Source organism: Glycine max, chromosome 10 (genome assembly GCF_000004515.6).
Source record: "Glycine max cultivar Williams 82 chromosome 10, Glycine_max_v4.0, whole genome shotgun sequence".
Lineage (NCBI taxonomy): Eukaryota > Viridiplantae > Streptophyta > Magnoliopsida > Fabales > Fabaceae > Glycine > Glycine max.
This window is the reverse complement of record NC_038246.2, coordinates 7,599,565-7,613,934: the sequence shown is the minus strand read 5'-3', so window position 1 is coordinate 7,613,934 and position 14,370 is coordinate 7,599,565. Positions and strand designations below refer to the sequence as shown.

Below are 14,370 nucleotides of genomic sequence, written 5' to 3'. Positions count from 1 at the left end.
GCAAATAGCTTGATGGTAGTGGCTTATATAGAGAGAGAATGGTCAATGTTTGGCTATAGGTGAAGGCTAGGGGAGTTGTTGTGAAAACCATTTCCACTACTTCATAAGTGGAGATAGGTTTGAGAGAAATAATATTATTTAATTATTTTCTTAGTTGTTTGCTTTTTAATTAATTAAAATGGATAATGATTGTAAAGGGGTGGAGGGATTGGTCATGCGGGTTTGTTAATTAAATGAAATTTGCATGAGGTCAAGCAGTGGACTTTTGTTCTCTTAGCATCAAATTAAAGTATTGATGTTTTAAACACGACAAATTAAGAAAAAAGCTACTAGTATGAAACAAGATATTGGAATATATAAGATTATTAAGTTCAGAATATATAAGTCGTTGCTATAATTAATCAGTCAACCAAACCGCATAGCCTCTTTAATTAATTTGCTGGTGCAATATTGGAATAGATAATTAAAAGAGAAATAATGCTCAATGTTACCAAAGTATTATGCACAAACTATGTACGAAAGAGGAGTTTAATATAGAATCTATTTTTAATCCCAGTAAATAGGGAAATATTCATCTTAATACCATTTAGAGAAGTGGAAGGATGGAAGGGTGGCATTTTTTCATAAGGGGGGAATAAAAAGGAAATATCTTTTTTTTTTCAGAACTAAAATATACCGTTTTCTTATTTTGCAGGAATTAAAAATATAATTAATTCAAAAATCTAGATCAATTTTTTATTGAATAATGTTTATATGCAAATGGTTATTTCAAATTTTACAACTGATATTTAATAGATGTTATTTGTTACTGAAAACCTATATATCATCGTTTGATTAAATGGCTCAGATCGATTTGTATAAGTTTTATCTTATTGTAATGTCTTCGATTGGAAAAGATTAAATAGCCAAAAACTAATTAATGATAATAACAACTGTTAAGAACCAAGTATTTTAGACATGCTGTAAAAAAAAAAGTATAGTAGACATCTCTCGTATAATTAATTAGAAGTATGACTAAAATACATTTTATAAAACTTGGTCAATAATTTTCTTTTAAGCTATATTGGAGTTGTTTCATGCCCCCGTCTATTTGTATTTTTTTTATGTTGTCAATTAACCATTATTTCTAATTAACACATAATATTAGTTAGACTTTGTTATATATTAATCCTGCAAACTTTACACTTCAAAAGTCCAAATGTTAATTTGTATTTTGGATAAATAATTATTTTGGTATCTAAAAGCATAATTCAATGTCATTTGTCCTTCAATGTATTAAAATTTTAAAATGTCCCTGAAAAGTGCAATTTGATTGTGGCTTTAGTCGTGCTACTAAACCATGAATACAACTTGTGTAACTCTTGTAACAATAGTTTATGGCAAACCGAAAAAATTACTGGCTGAGTCGCGGACAATGTCGTTTTCTTTAAGATGTTTCGTGACACTGCCAAAAATTGTGTAAGCAGACTATCAACCACGAAGTCCTCAGGATAAAACAACTCAAATCACTGTATAAGATTCCCACTGCACTGAGGAAACCTTTCTAGAATTACACCCTCTTGTATGACTTGAAAAATCACTCTAAAGCCACCCGAAAATATGAAGTCACTCTAACAGTCAATCGAAAATATGACTTGAAAACTCACTCTAATAGCCAACCAAAAAATATGACTTGAAAAGTCATTATTATAGCCAACCGAAAATATGACTTGAAAAGTCACTATTATAGCCGACCAAAATTTTAGAGCGACAGAAAGAAAGAGGGAGAAGTTTGCCGGAAATGCATCGGTTGAAATATGGGAGGGAGAAAGAAAAGTTGAGAAAATGCTTCTCAACTGGGACAAGGAAAAATGAAGAAAGGAGCTTTCTATATATAGGGAATGAAACACTATTCAAGTGTTTATCCTGAGCGATGTGGGACTTGAAGCCTTTTTTTCTTTTTTTTCTTTCTTCTTTTTTTTCAAGCTTTCATCCACATTCTCATTTGTTCTAACAATCCCCTACTTGAAATTTGAAAAGAAGATTTTCGAGGATTTCATAAAATTATGCATAAACAAAGGTGTCATACAACTTGAACCTTTGCATAGTGAGTAAGATTCAGATTTTACTAGAGTGATGTGAAGTCTTGAACTCTATCTCCGACATCAAACCACACACAACCTTTTCATTGGTGTATTCTATAAAGCCCGTGCGTTAAAGGTCATGCACGTCTATCCCGATATAGTGAACGCTCTAGAAATTTTTGCCCAAAATTTCATATGAAGCGGCCCCCACTTCAACATTCACATAGGTGAGTCTATCAAGAGTACTCCTGTAACCTAGGTACTCCACTCAACATAGAGTATAGATCTCATTAAGAATTACAAATTTTTTCCATAACTTATCCTCTTGTTACTTCAGGAATCATGTTGCTTTCACTTATAACAGCATGTTCATCTCATATCACTTCATAACTTGTTATTATCCATTGAACCTAGTTCTTGGGATCTCCAGTCATTTAGGTCAGGTTACCATCATGAATGATCATCACAGTAAGGGCAATAGTCCCATTCTTTTAGAAGTGTTATGGACTTTCTCTCTAGCTAATCCTTTCGTCAAAGGATCTGCTAAATTATCATCAGTGCGTACGTGATCCACTCTAACAACTCCTGTTGAGAGTAATTCTCTAACAGTGTTGTGCTTACGACGTATCTGTCGTTTCTTACCATTGTAATAATAGTTCTCAATTTTTGCAATAGCCGCGGTACTATCGCAATGGATCAACACAACTGGTATCGGTCTGTCCCATAACAGAATCTCTGCAAGTAAGCTTCTCAGCCAACTTGCTTCCTCACTAGCAGTTGCTAGTGCTATCATCTCAGATTCCATAGTGGACTGAGCTAAGATAGTCTGTTTCTTTGACTTCCAAGAAACAGCCCCACCAACTATGCTAAATATATAGCCGCTGGTTGCTTTGGAATCATCTAAAAGAGTGTTCCAATCTGCATCATTGTATCCTTCAAGTACAGCGGGAAACCTTTTATAATGTAATCCAAAGTTTATGGTTCTTTTAAGGTACCTCATTACCCTTTCAATAGCGTGCCATTGCTCCATACTAGGTCTACTGGTAAACCTGCATAATAATCCCACAACATAGGCTATGTCGAGTCTAGTACAATCAGTAGAATACCTAAGGCTGCGAATGATACTTGCGTACTCAGTTTGTCGTATACCTTCACCAGTATTCTTAAACAGTTTTACACTTGGATCATATGGTGTACTAGCAGGTTTACAGTCAAATCAATCATATTTCTTTAAGATCTTCTCAATGTAGTGAGATTGATCCAGAGAAATTTCCTCTTTTGACCTAGTAATCTTAATACCAAGGATTACACTTGCTTCTCCGAGGTCTTTCATATCAAAGTTGTTACACAACAATGATTTCACATCGTTCACTACATGAATATTTGAACCAAATATGAGAAGGTCATCAACATATACACATATTATAGTGCAAATATTATTTATAGATTTATAGTAAATGTATTTGTCACTTCATTCACCTTAAACCCATTCGAGACTATTAAGTTATCAAACTTTTCATGCCACTGCTTAGGTGTTTGTTTTAGATCATACAAAGATTTATCTAACTTGCAAACTTTATCTTCTTGTCCATGAATCACAAACCCTTCAAGTTGCTCCATATAGATTTCCTCTTCCAATTCACCATTTAAAAAAACAGTTTTAACATCCATTTGGTGTACCACTAGACTGTAAATAGCAACAAGAAATATTAGCACCAGAATAGATGTTATTCTAGTAACTGGTGAAAAGGCGTCGAAGAAATCCACATTCTCTCTTTGCCTAAAACCCTTGGCTACAAGGTGAGCCTTGTATTTATCCACAGTACCATCAGGTTTTAGTTTCTTTTTCAAGATCCATTTACAACCAATTGGTTTGCAACCAGGAGGCAAGTCTACTAAATGCCAGGTCTTGTTAGATTCTAAAGAATCCATCTCATCATTAATGGCTTCTTGCCACAAGTTAGCATCCAAAGAAGACAAAGCTTCTTGGAGGTTTGATGGATCCTTCTCTAATGTATAGGCCATATAATCGGGCCCATAATCTTTAGCAATTCTTGCTCTCTTACCTCTTCGAGGCTCTATATCTGGTTCTGGTTGTGCAAGATTTTCACTACTAATAGTAAGAAGATAACTGGATGAAGTACCCTCACTATTCCTTAATTTAAAAGGAAATTTATTTTCATAAAAATCAGCATCATTTGACTCTATGATCACTTTTCCGTTTAGGTCATAAAACCTATACGCTTTGCTATTAATAACATAACCAATGAACACACATTCGTAGGCTCTACTTGCAAGTTTAACCCTCTTGCGATCTGGGATCCTTACATAGGCCAGACATCCCCAAGTTCTCAAATAAAACAAATTTGGTTGTCTTTTCTTTAATATCTCATAGGGAGATGTCTTGCTTTTTGATTTGGGGATTCTATTTAGCACATAACAAACAGTTAATAAAATTTCGCCCCACCAAAAAGAGGTTGCACTAGAACTCAACATAGTAGCTACAACTAATTCTATAAAAGTTCTGTTCTTTCTTTCAGCTTTACCGCTCATTTCAGGTGAATATGGAACAATCGTCTCATGTATGATTCCATGTAAATTATAAAACTCATTAAACAAACTGGAATCATACTATGTGCCTCTATCACTTCGAAGTTTCTTGATTTTCTTATTGAATTGATTTTCAATTTCTATTACAAATAACTTAAACATGTCAAGCGCTTCACTTTTATTTTTCATAGGATATACATATGTATAATCAGAGCAGTCATCAATAAAAGTGATAAAATATCGTTTTCCATTTCTGGTCAACGTTCCATCAAATTCACATATATCAGAATGTATTAAGTTCAATGGCTCAGATTCTTTAACTACTGATTTATGTGATTTCTTAGTTATTTTAGATTGACTGCAAAAAACACATTTTTCAAAGTGATTTGAAGATAGCTTTGGAATAAAACCTAAGTTACTCATGTTAGATATGCAACGACTATTTATATGACAAAGTCTAGAATGCCAGATATTAAAATCACACAGCATGTAAACAGAAGGAGAAACTTTATTAATATCAAGATTCAATTTGAACATGCCATCAGTGGCGTACCCTTTCCCTACAAATACCCCATTCTTGGTCAAAGTAAATAAATCTGCACCTATGGTCTGAGTAAACCCAGCCTTGTTTAAAAGAAAACCAGAAACCAGATTCTTTCTCATCTTTGGAGTATGTATCACATCTTTGAGGATCAAAGTCTTTCCAGAGGTAAACTTCAGTTCAATATCTCCAGTTCCAGCAACAATAGTGCTGTGGGAATCTCCCAGCAGCACTTTCTTATTTTTAACATTCGTGTATGTTTTAAACATAGCACGATCATAGCAGACATGGCGGGAGGCGCCAGTGTCTACCCACCATCCATCTGATCCTCCAATCATATTGATCTCAGTTATCACAGATATGTATGACTCTTGAGCAATTTTCTGTATCTCATGGGATTGAGACTCTACTAATTTATCATCATTCATTTGATACTTGAGGTAGCGGCTAACAACATACTTTTTAGTCCCAAGTTCCTCAGTATCATTTTTTTTTCCAGAGTCAGCCAAACTAATTTGGCAAACTTATATGGGCTATAATAATCATAGAGATCATCAGCTAACCCATTCAGAATGAAAATCTTTCATAGGTAATCATTTTCATTCCAAAGAGCTAATTCCATAGTCATTTTATCCTTCACTTCCTTCTCAGCATCTTCAGGTATCACTGGAATATCAGTGTTCAAAACATAGACAACTTTTCTCATAGTTAAAGAAAACATCATCTTTTGTTGCCAACGTTTGAAATGATACCCTTCAAACCTAAAAGGTTTGTTGAGGTCATTGTTGTTCGAGCCAGTAATATCTACGGTAGTCATAGCAGAACCGAAAACGTCTTAAAATTGTTGTAACAATAGTTTATGGCAAACCAAAAAAATTACTGGCTGAGTCGCGGACAATGTCGCTTTCTTTAAGATGTTTCGTGGCACTGCCAAAAATTGTGCAAGCAGACTATCAACCACGAAGTTCCTAGGATAAAACAGTCCAGATCACTGTATAAGATTTCCACTACACTGAGGGAACCTTTCTAGAATTACACCCTCTTGTATGACTTGAAAAGTCACTCTAAAGCCACCCGAAAATATGACTTGAAAATTCACTCTAATAGCCAACCGAAAAATATGACTTGAAAAGTCACTATTATAGCCAACCAAAATTTTAGAGCGACAGAAAGAAAGAGGGAGAAGTTTGCCGGAAATGCAACGGCTGAAATATGGGAGGGAGAAAGAAAAGTTGAGGAAATGCTTCTCAACTGGGACAAGGAAAAATGAAGAAATGAGTTCTCTATATATAGGGAGTGAAACACTATTCAAGTGTTTATCCTGAGCGATGTGGGACTTGAAGCCTTTTTTTCTTTTTTTTCTTTCTTCTTTTTTTTTTTCAAACTTTCATCCACATTCTCCTTTGTTCTAACAGTAACACATGCCATAGTTTTATGGATTGTTAGATATTTTTAAAATTTAGATCTAAGGTTAAAATTTTTCCTTGTTCCTTTTTTTCTCTTTTTTCTTTTTTTTTTTCCCAATTTGCTCGTTTGGAAAATCCCATTTTATGTTGATCTCTCTTCTCCCTCAGAAAACCTAACCTCTTTCTTTCTACCTCCCTCTCAGATGAACCAAATCACGGCAACGACACCAACATCTGCCACCACCTTCGTAGATCTAAAGGTACTGCAATCACCAACATCTACAGCCATAAACTCATCTGTGACCAGCACACTCCGTCATTGCTCCTGCTCACCGTCGTTGCCACCAGGGTGTGCATCTTGCACGATGGTGGTGGCCAATCAACTTGATCTACTTGAACAGGCCATGTATGGGTTTCTCAGGAAACAAGATTTTTCTTTCTCAGAAAGTGAAGGGAATCAAATGAATTTGTGTTTTAATTTTGCAAGATAGAGAGATGTTGTGTTGTGTTGTTGGTTTGGTTCGAATCTAATTAATGATTCGAAGATTTTGTTGTGTTTCTGATATGAGAAAGGATGGAATTGTGGTATCAAGATCTGAGAGAGGGAGAGTTGTTATCATTTTCGTCGCTGCTGGGGAGGGTTTACGATGTTGGTTGTTAGTGGGTTTTCTGGTACTTTGTGGTAGTTTTTATTGTTGTTGTCGTCGCAAAAGTTTCATGGTTGTGCTTCCTTCAATGACATGACTATGGTGGTTATGGTGGTGTCTTCTCGAAGGTTCTTGGTGGTGAGGATGCAATGTGCTTGTTGTTGGTGGGTGGAAGAGATGAAGACAAAAGGACAAAGTAGGAAAAGGAGGAAAAAAATATAAAAAGAAAAGGAAAAAATGAAAAAAATCTTAACCTTTAATTATAAAAACAATATATCCAATGGTTAAAAAAGAACTTTGGCATGGTGCCTAAGTTGTTTAACTTGTGCACTCTAGTTGTAACACTCCGATCAAATCACATCAGAAAGAGATGGGTTCAAAGGTTGTGTGCACGTATTAGATTATACAACTGAGGATGATTTAAAGGAATTAATTAGTAATACCTATACTAACAAGATACATCTACTTTTTAATAGTTCATCACTTAAGAACTTCATAGTTAAGCGTGTTTGGCTTGGAGTAGTTATGGAATGAGTGACCTTCTGAAAAGTTTCTCAGAAAATATGTGAGTGAGGACAAAGCACATTGAAAAGTCTTCTTTTTTCGAGGTCAATAATTGATCTTGGAAGTAGGTAGAGCTGATTTTTGAGGTCTTGAAAAGGACTGCCTATGGAGGATTCTGACCAACAAGGATGTTGAGTGAAGTGTCATCGCATGAAGTGTCGTAGTGTGAGAGCCGTCGAGAAGTTGAAAATCAAGGATGTTACAAATGGTATTAGAGCAGACCTCTCTCCTAATATGATTTGGTTCGAGGACAAACCAGGTGAAAGCTGGTGGGCATGTAACACTCCAATTGAATCACATCAGAATGAGAAAGATTCGAAGTTTGTGCAGGTATTGGACTGTACAACTGAAAATGACTTAAAGGAATTCATTGATACTACCTATACCAACAAGATGCATCTATTTTTCAGTATCTCATCACTTAAGAACTTCATAGTTAAGCGTACTTGACTTGGAGTAGTTATAGGATGGGTGATCTTTTGGAAGTTTCCCGGAAAGTGTGAGTGGGGACAAAACATGCTGAAAAGTCTTATGTTGGTTTGTGGAGTCATTCATTAATCTTGGAAGCAAACAAATCTGATTGTAGAGGTCTCAAAAATGGCTACCTACGAAGGATTTTGACCGGTGGAGGGTTCTAACCAACAAGGATGTTGAGCGAAGTGTCACTACGTGAAGTGTCATAGTGTGAAAGCCACCGAGAAGTCAACAATTATGGATGTTACACTAGCCATCATCCTACTACTAAAAGACTTTCATTAAAGGTAATGTTTGCACATACATGACATGTTATCTATCTACATAGCAATTGATGATGCATATATGGATGACATGTAACAATCTGGTGCATACGTGACAGCCTAGTAAAAGGCCAAAATGATAGTAATTAGCTAGACCATCATCTATCATCCACGTGTATAATGTCAATTGTTACATACGCATATGCCTATATTTAAGAGTTAAAGAATAGTGAGAAGCAAAGCAATGATTTTGTATAGGTGCTTTAAGAACTGGCACAATATTGGTAGTGGTTGTCTTTGAAGGCTACTTCAATGACAAGAGTTATGGTTCAAATGTTATCATTTAGGCATCTAGGCATAACCAATTCTTGATGAGCAATAAGTAGCAAGCAGGAGTGTCAATGATACATGTAAACTAGGGCTTATATGAGGAACCTTATTTGAAGTTGGGGTGTGGGATATAACTCAAACTCTTAGGACTTGAGTTTGGGTTCAAACGTCTTAGTCTGTCACAGTGACAACTTGAACGTGTGTGAACCAAACAGAAAAAACATATAAGATGCCTCCGGTATGATGTCAAAGAGTCAAGGTACTACATCTTCTCCCTATAGACAGAGAAGGAAAGTTTGTGTACGTTTAATTTATGACTATTTATTCATACTATTGGGTGTCCAACCCTTTGATTTTGACATAAGTGTCCTAGACTGGCTCAATGTGACACCTTCTCAACTTTATGTGAATGGGTGGACATTTATGATGGAGTTCCAAATATTATATTGAGATCTACATTATACCCCTCACTTGTTTTAAGTAACTTGAGACCTACTCTTAATTACATAAAGTCACCGGTGAGGTATCAAGTAAAAATATTTCAAGATGCATGTGGCTAAGAGTCATCCTTTTGTTGAAGGCCCAAGATGGGCATTTGAAGTTCAACCTATATTGGAATCTTCACATTACACTAGGTTAGTCGAGGATTTTGTGGAGTATAAAGCTAGATGTATAAATTGCAAAGCCATAAATTAAACATTCTATTTAGTTCACAATTTGTTGTTGGGTCAAGCCTTTTAAAATGAGGCCTAGTTTAAATAAAGATTTTTCCTACCTAATTTGCGTAACCTTAATAGGTTTAGTCTCTGTGTAAACAAGCTAGCCCCCAAATCACTATTTTTTCTAAAAGAACAAATTATACTCACACCCTATAAACTTTTTTCAAATTACACAACTAATTCACTCTTTTTTATATTCTTACATTAAACCCCTTAATGCTTGAAAATTTTATACTAACACTCCTTATATATTACATTGACTTATCTTTATATTTAAAAATATTACACTGACATTCCTTACGAGTTGCAAGGTAGGTTGTTATAAACATTAAACAAGAAAGAAGGTTGTCTGTAATTCAAAAAACATTAGGAAGTGTTAATGTAATTTGTTGTTTCTAAAAAAAATTGGAAATTGATTTTAATATATAGTTGATGTAATAAAATATTTGGTGATGTTAGTTTTATTGGTAAACGACAATATCTTGTTTCCAATTCTTTTATGTTGTTTCATTTTAGTTATTTAATTTAACTTTTGATTAATTATTTAGCTTGTGTTTTATTAGTATATTTATTATCATATTATTAAATTTAATCAATTATTTCCTTAAAAAGAAATCAATCAATTATAAGCAAGTAACAATTCACAAAAGGGAAATAAAAAATGAAAAATTAATTTACTTTAAATGTTTTAGTTATTTTCTGATTTATAGTTAATTTTATAATTTAAATTTTTAATTTTTTAACAAAGGAAAAACTCTCACAAAAAAAAAAACTCTCAAATTATCCAAATATGGATTGTAATAGAATTTTGACTCTAAATTTAAATTTGATTTAAAAATTGACCCATTTAATTACAAATCACCCATAGTGGACGCAAAGCCATTTATTCCGCAGATTAAACTTAGTACATAAGTTGAACTCATCCTGATTTTTTAAAATAATAAATAATTATTTTGTGATAATTTCATCATGATTTCATCATCAAAGTGGAGTGGATTTCTACTAAGCCAATCCAAACACACTATTATTCTTGGATGTTAAAAATGTGTTTTACATACCATTTTTTTTAATAATTATATTTTTTTACATACTAAATTTCACACAGCATTTATTAATTAGCTTGTTTTTCTTTCTTATTATATTAATCATTATATCAATCAATTTTATTTTTCTTTATCTTTCTTATTTCTCTCTTCCCTTTTCCTGATCTGGGATGTGAAAATTACTTCTTTTTTTCATTTTCAGAATTATAACATTACTAGCTACTATTATATCTTGCATTGCTTTCATTATTATAACTCTCATTCACTCGTTGATCACGCAAAAAAAAAAAAAAATGGAACAAGGTGATGAAACGACGACTTTGTAATTGAGAAAATTACTGCAGAGAGAAATTAGAATGGAGAATAAGCACATCAAAGCTTCAAACATGTATATATATCAGAGTGTAATTAAAATATTCCATACGCAATAACACCTGACCAAATTTATACAAGTAATCATCAATTCGGCACATCATTAATTACTTCAAGGAAATTAAAACCTCACAAGCTAAGAAAAACTTGCAAAACAGAATATAAACATGCACGATATATGATAATTGTAATAGTACATATAACTTAATTAATTAAGGCCCCGTATGCATGTTAATAATTTTCAAGGCTTCCCAATAGCCAAAGCAGACATGACAATCAGCAATACTAAGACAAGCACAGCAACCAAGGATGAGACAACTGCTGCACTGGTCTGCGCACAGAAGTCACCAAATTGGTTGCATATGGCTAACCAGTTCGTGTCCTGATCCCCGTTGTGTGCCAAGTAAACTATGGCAGCAGCTGAAGCACCACCAGCAGTGGCTAGAGTAAGAAACACCTACAATATTCATAAACACACACAGAGTCTATAACTAAAACTATATGCTAATACTAATAAATTACTTACAATTAGGTCAACCACTTCAAAGGAAAAAAAATACTATTATAAGTAATTAGGTTTAAAGGCCGGGTCTGTTAGGATAAGTTATTTAGAAGAATTTTTTTAATGAGGGAACTTTTATAAATGGGTAAATAGTCATTTTTGTTCATAAATGTGTAATTCGCTGATAAACGCATCCTTAAAAGATGAAAGTACAAAGTTTAGTCCTTGAAAGTATAAAAAGTGTGACAAATATATTTGATCATTAACTTTCGTCCGTCACCGTTAATAAAATAGTCTCTGGTATAGAGGACGAATTTGTTATTAAAATAATTGTCAACGTGACCATATCAAATTGTCAGCATAGGGACATATTTGTTATATAATATTTTTTTGACTTTTTGTCTTCACATTCCATTGACAAATGCGTCATTGAAAAATGAAAATACAAAATTTAGTCCCCGAAAGTGTAAAAAGTTTGACAAATATATCTATACATTAATAGTAGATTATGACTAATTATTATAATTTAGAAAAATTTATACTGATTGCGACAAAAAAAATTTAACAAACTCGTAAATTAAATTGAGAAGAAAAAAGAATACTAGTTTTATAAACTCGTAAATAACTTTTATATACTCCCATGTTTGATGAAATGTTTAAGTAAAAAAAAATACTTATTGTAAAGCATTATAGTTAAATTAGATTCATGAATAATTTTTAAGAAAAATTATAATTGTAATGACACTTTTAATTTGTAAAAAACACTCTCTTCCTTGGAATGATTTTTTAAAGGTTATGATTTTTTAAATTATTAGTCAATAAAAAATAATTATGTATGATATAAAAAAATTAATTTAAAAATCAACAAACTTTTATTATGATTTGTAATTTGATGTCATTCCATATATTAATAGACATTCATATTTTATTATGAAAAGTTTATAAAAAAAAACAATTAAATAAATAGTATTTAATTAAATAGAAACAATGATTTTCTTATCGTTTTACAGTAAAAAAAAATAATTTGTGTTGATAGCATTTATTCAAGAGTTAACAACCAAATGATTGATTTTTTTTTTTTTGTAGTTGAAGAAAAGTAAGAAGAATTCGACAAAGTAATAAAAATTCACTTCCATTGATAATATTTTGTCGCAATTATTATAAATTTTTTAAAATTATAATAATTAGTCACAATCAACTATTAACGTTCGGATATATTTATTGTACTTTTTACACTTTCGATGACTAAATTTTATATTTTCATCTTTCAAGGACGTATTTGTCAGGAAAGATTAAAAATCAAAAAAAATATTATATAACAAATATGTCTCTATGCTGACAATTAAAGATGATCACGTTGGCAATAATTTCACTGATAAATTTGTCCCTCACATAGGCAGACTATTTTATTAACGATTAAGGACGAAAGTTAACGGCCGGATATATTTGTCAAACTTTTTACACTTTCGGAGACTAAATTTTATATTTTATTTTTCAGGGATACATTTGTCAGCGAATCACACATTCTGGGACAAAAGTGACTATTTACCCTTTATAAATTATTTTATGTTTAAGTTAATTTTAATTTATGAATAGAGGCATTTTATTTTTTATTTTCTTAGAAATTCTTTTGGATAATCCGAACAGTTCATATACCTAATGAAAAATGAAATTGTGTATTACATTGTAAACTTAAAATTTATAAATTATGATAACAGTATAATATACATCAGCCTAACTATAACAATCTTGTTAGCATAAAATATTCAATTCATTTTAACTTTTTACTTTTGTAAGTATTTACGGAGAAGTTTATTTAGATAGAAATTATGATATAACCAGACTTTGTTTATGGAAAAATTTATCCAAACAAAATCAATTTTATCAAGATTTTAGAGAGCTTACAGTGTCTAAGATGATGAGGGAAAGCCGTGGTCCAACTGCATGAGGGCGAACGATGGCTACAATAGAGAAAGGTAGGGATAGCACAAGGTAGCCACCCACTAGAGCCATTGTAATAACGAAAAACCTGCATTTTGTTAAGCATTAATTAGGTTTCTCATTTCAATGATTAAGACATTTAGCAAATATAAAGTGGATTGAATGGTTAAAGAAAAAAATAATCGTAGGTTCATTTGATCATCTCTGATAACAGAAACTAACATTCTACCGCACTAATATTTTCAAATAAAAAAATTGATTAAGACTTCTAACATAACACTCATGTTTTGAAAAGCGTATATAGAAAAATAGAGTTTAGAAGGTCACATACTGAAAAGTAGTGAAGCTATCATAACTAGCCTCAAACTGAAAGAACTGAGTGAAGAAAGGGAGTGTTTGATCACTTGTTCCCATAGTGGCAGCAGCACCAAGAGCCGCAGCAATAGCACCTAACCTTAGAATGAAATCCATTATTGCCACCCCTTTCTTCCATCCTCCTGGCCTTGCTGGTGCAACAACTACAACACCTTTTCCCTTGGCAACTTTAGTACTTGACTCTGGGATTTCAATTGTAGTTGACATTTTTTTGAGCTTTGAAAATTAATGAGAAGCTTAGTTATGTTCTGAGGATATATGTGAGATGAGACTCTGAATTAATTTGAGAGTGGATATGATGATGCAAATGTGTTGATGATTGAAGGTTATATATATAGAGAGAGGGAGAAATTAAGAGTCGTTAATGTTAGGATTAGTGGGACGGGGGTGCCAACTAACGAACTTAATTAGCGAAGTTGTTATGACAAGTTTTGCTCTTAATAATGTCACCTTTTCGTACCAAAGCAGTAGAGAAAGAGAGGGAAAAAATATATATTTACTAATATTCTGTTTTTGTTGTTTTGTTTTTAATAGAAATTTCTGAAATATGAACACAGGTTAAAAGAGTAATAATATATAA

The 14,370-nt window shown here is 32.7% G+C and overlaps 1 protein-coding gene across 1 annotated transcript; it reads right to left on the bottom strand.

Moving 5' to 3' along the window:
* Positions 1-11,005: 11,005 nt before the first annotated feature.
* Positions 11,006-14,096, bottom strand: LOC100816413 (casparian strip membrane protein 1-like). Its single transcript, XM_003535732.4, has 3 exons — positions 13,747-14,096; positions 13,380-13,503; positions 11,006-11,429 (listed from the first exon to the last, which is right to left on the bottom strand). The coding sequence occupies exons 1-3, from the start codon at positions 13,995-13,997 to the stop codon at positions 11,214-11,216; spliced, it is 591 nt and encodes a 196-aa protein (XP_003535780.1). The 5' UTR covers positions 13,998-14,096; the 3' UTR covers positions 11,006-11,213.
* Between the last annotated feature and the right edge of the window lie 274 nt (positions 14,097-14,370).

Coding starts and splice junctions, on each gene's coding strand:
- LOC100816413 (XM_003535732.4), bottom strand. CDS start 13,997: ATGTCAACTACAATTGAAATCCCAGAGTCAAGTACTAAAGTTGCCAAG. Junction 13,504..13,746: donor GATAGCTTCACTACTTTTCA/GTATGTGACCTT, acceptor AACAAAATGCAG/GTTTTTCGTTATTACAATGG. Junction 11,430..13,379: donor CCCTCATCATCTTAGACACT/GTAAGCTCTCTA, acceptor TGAATATTGTAG/GTGTTTCTTACTCTAGCCAC.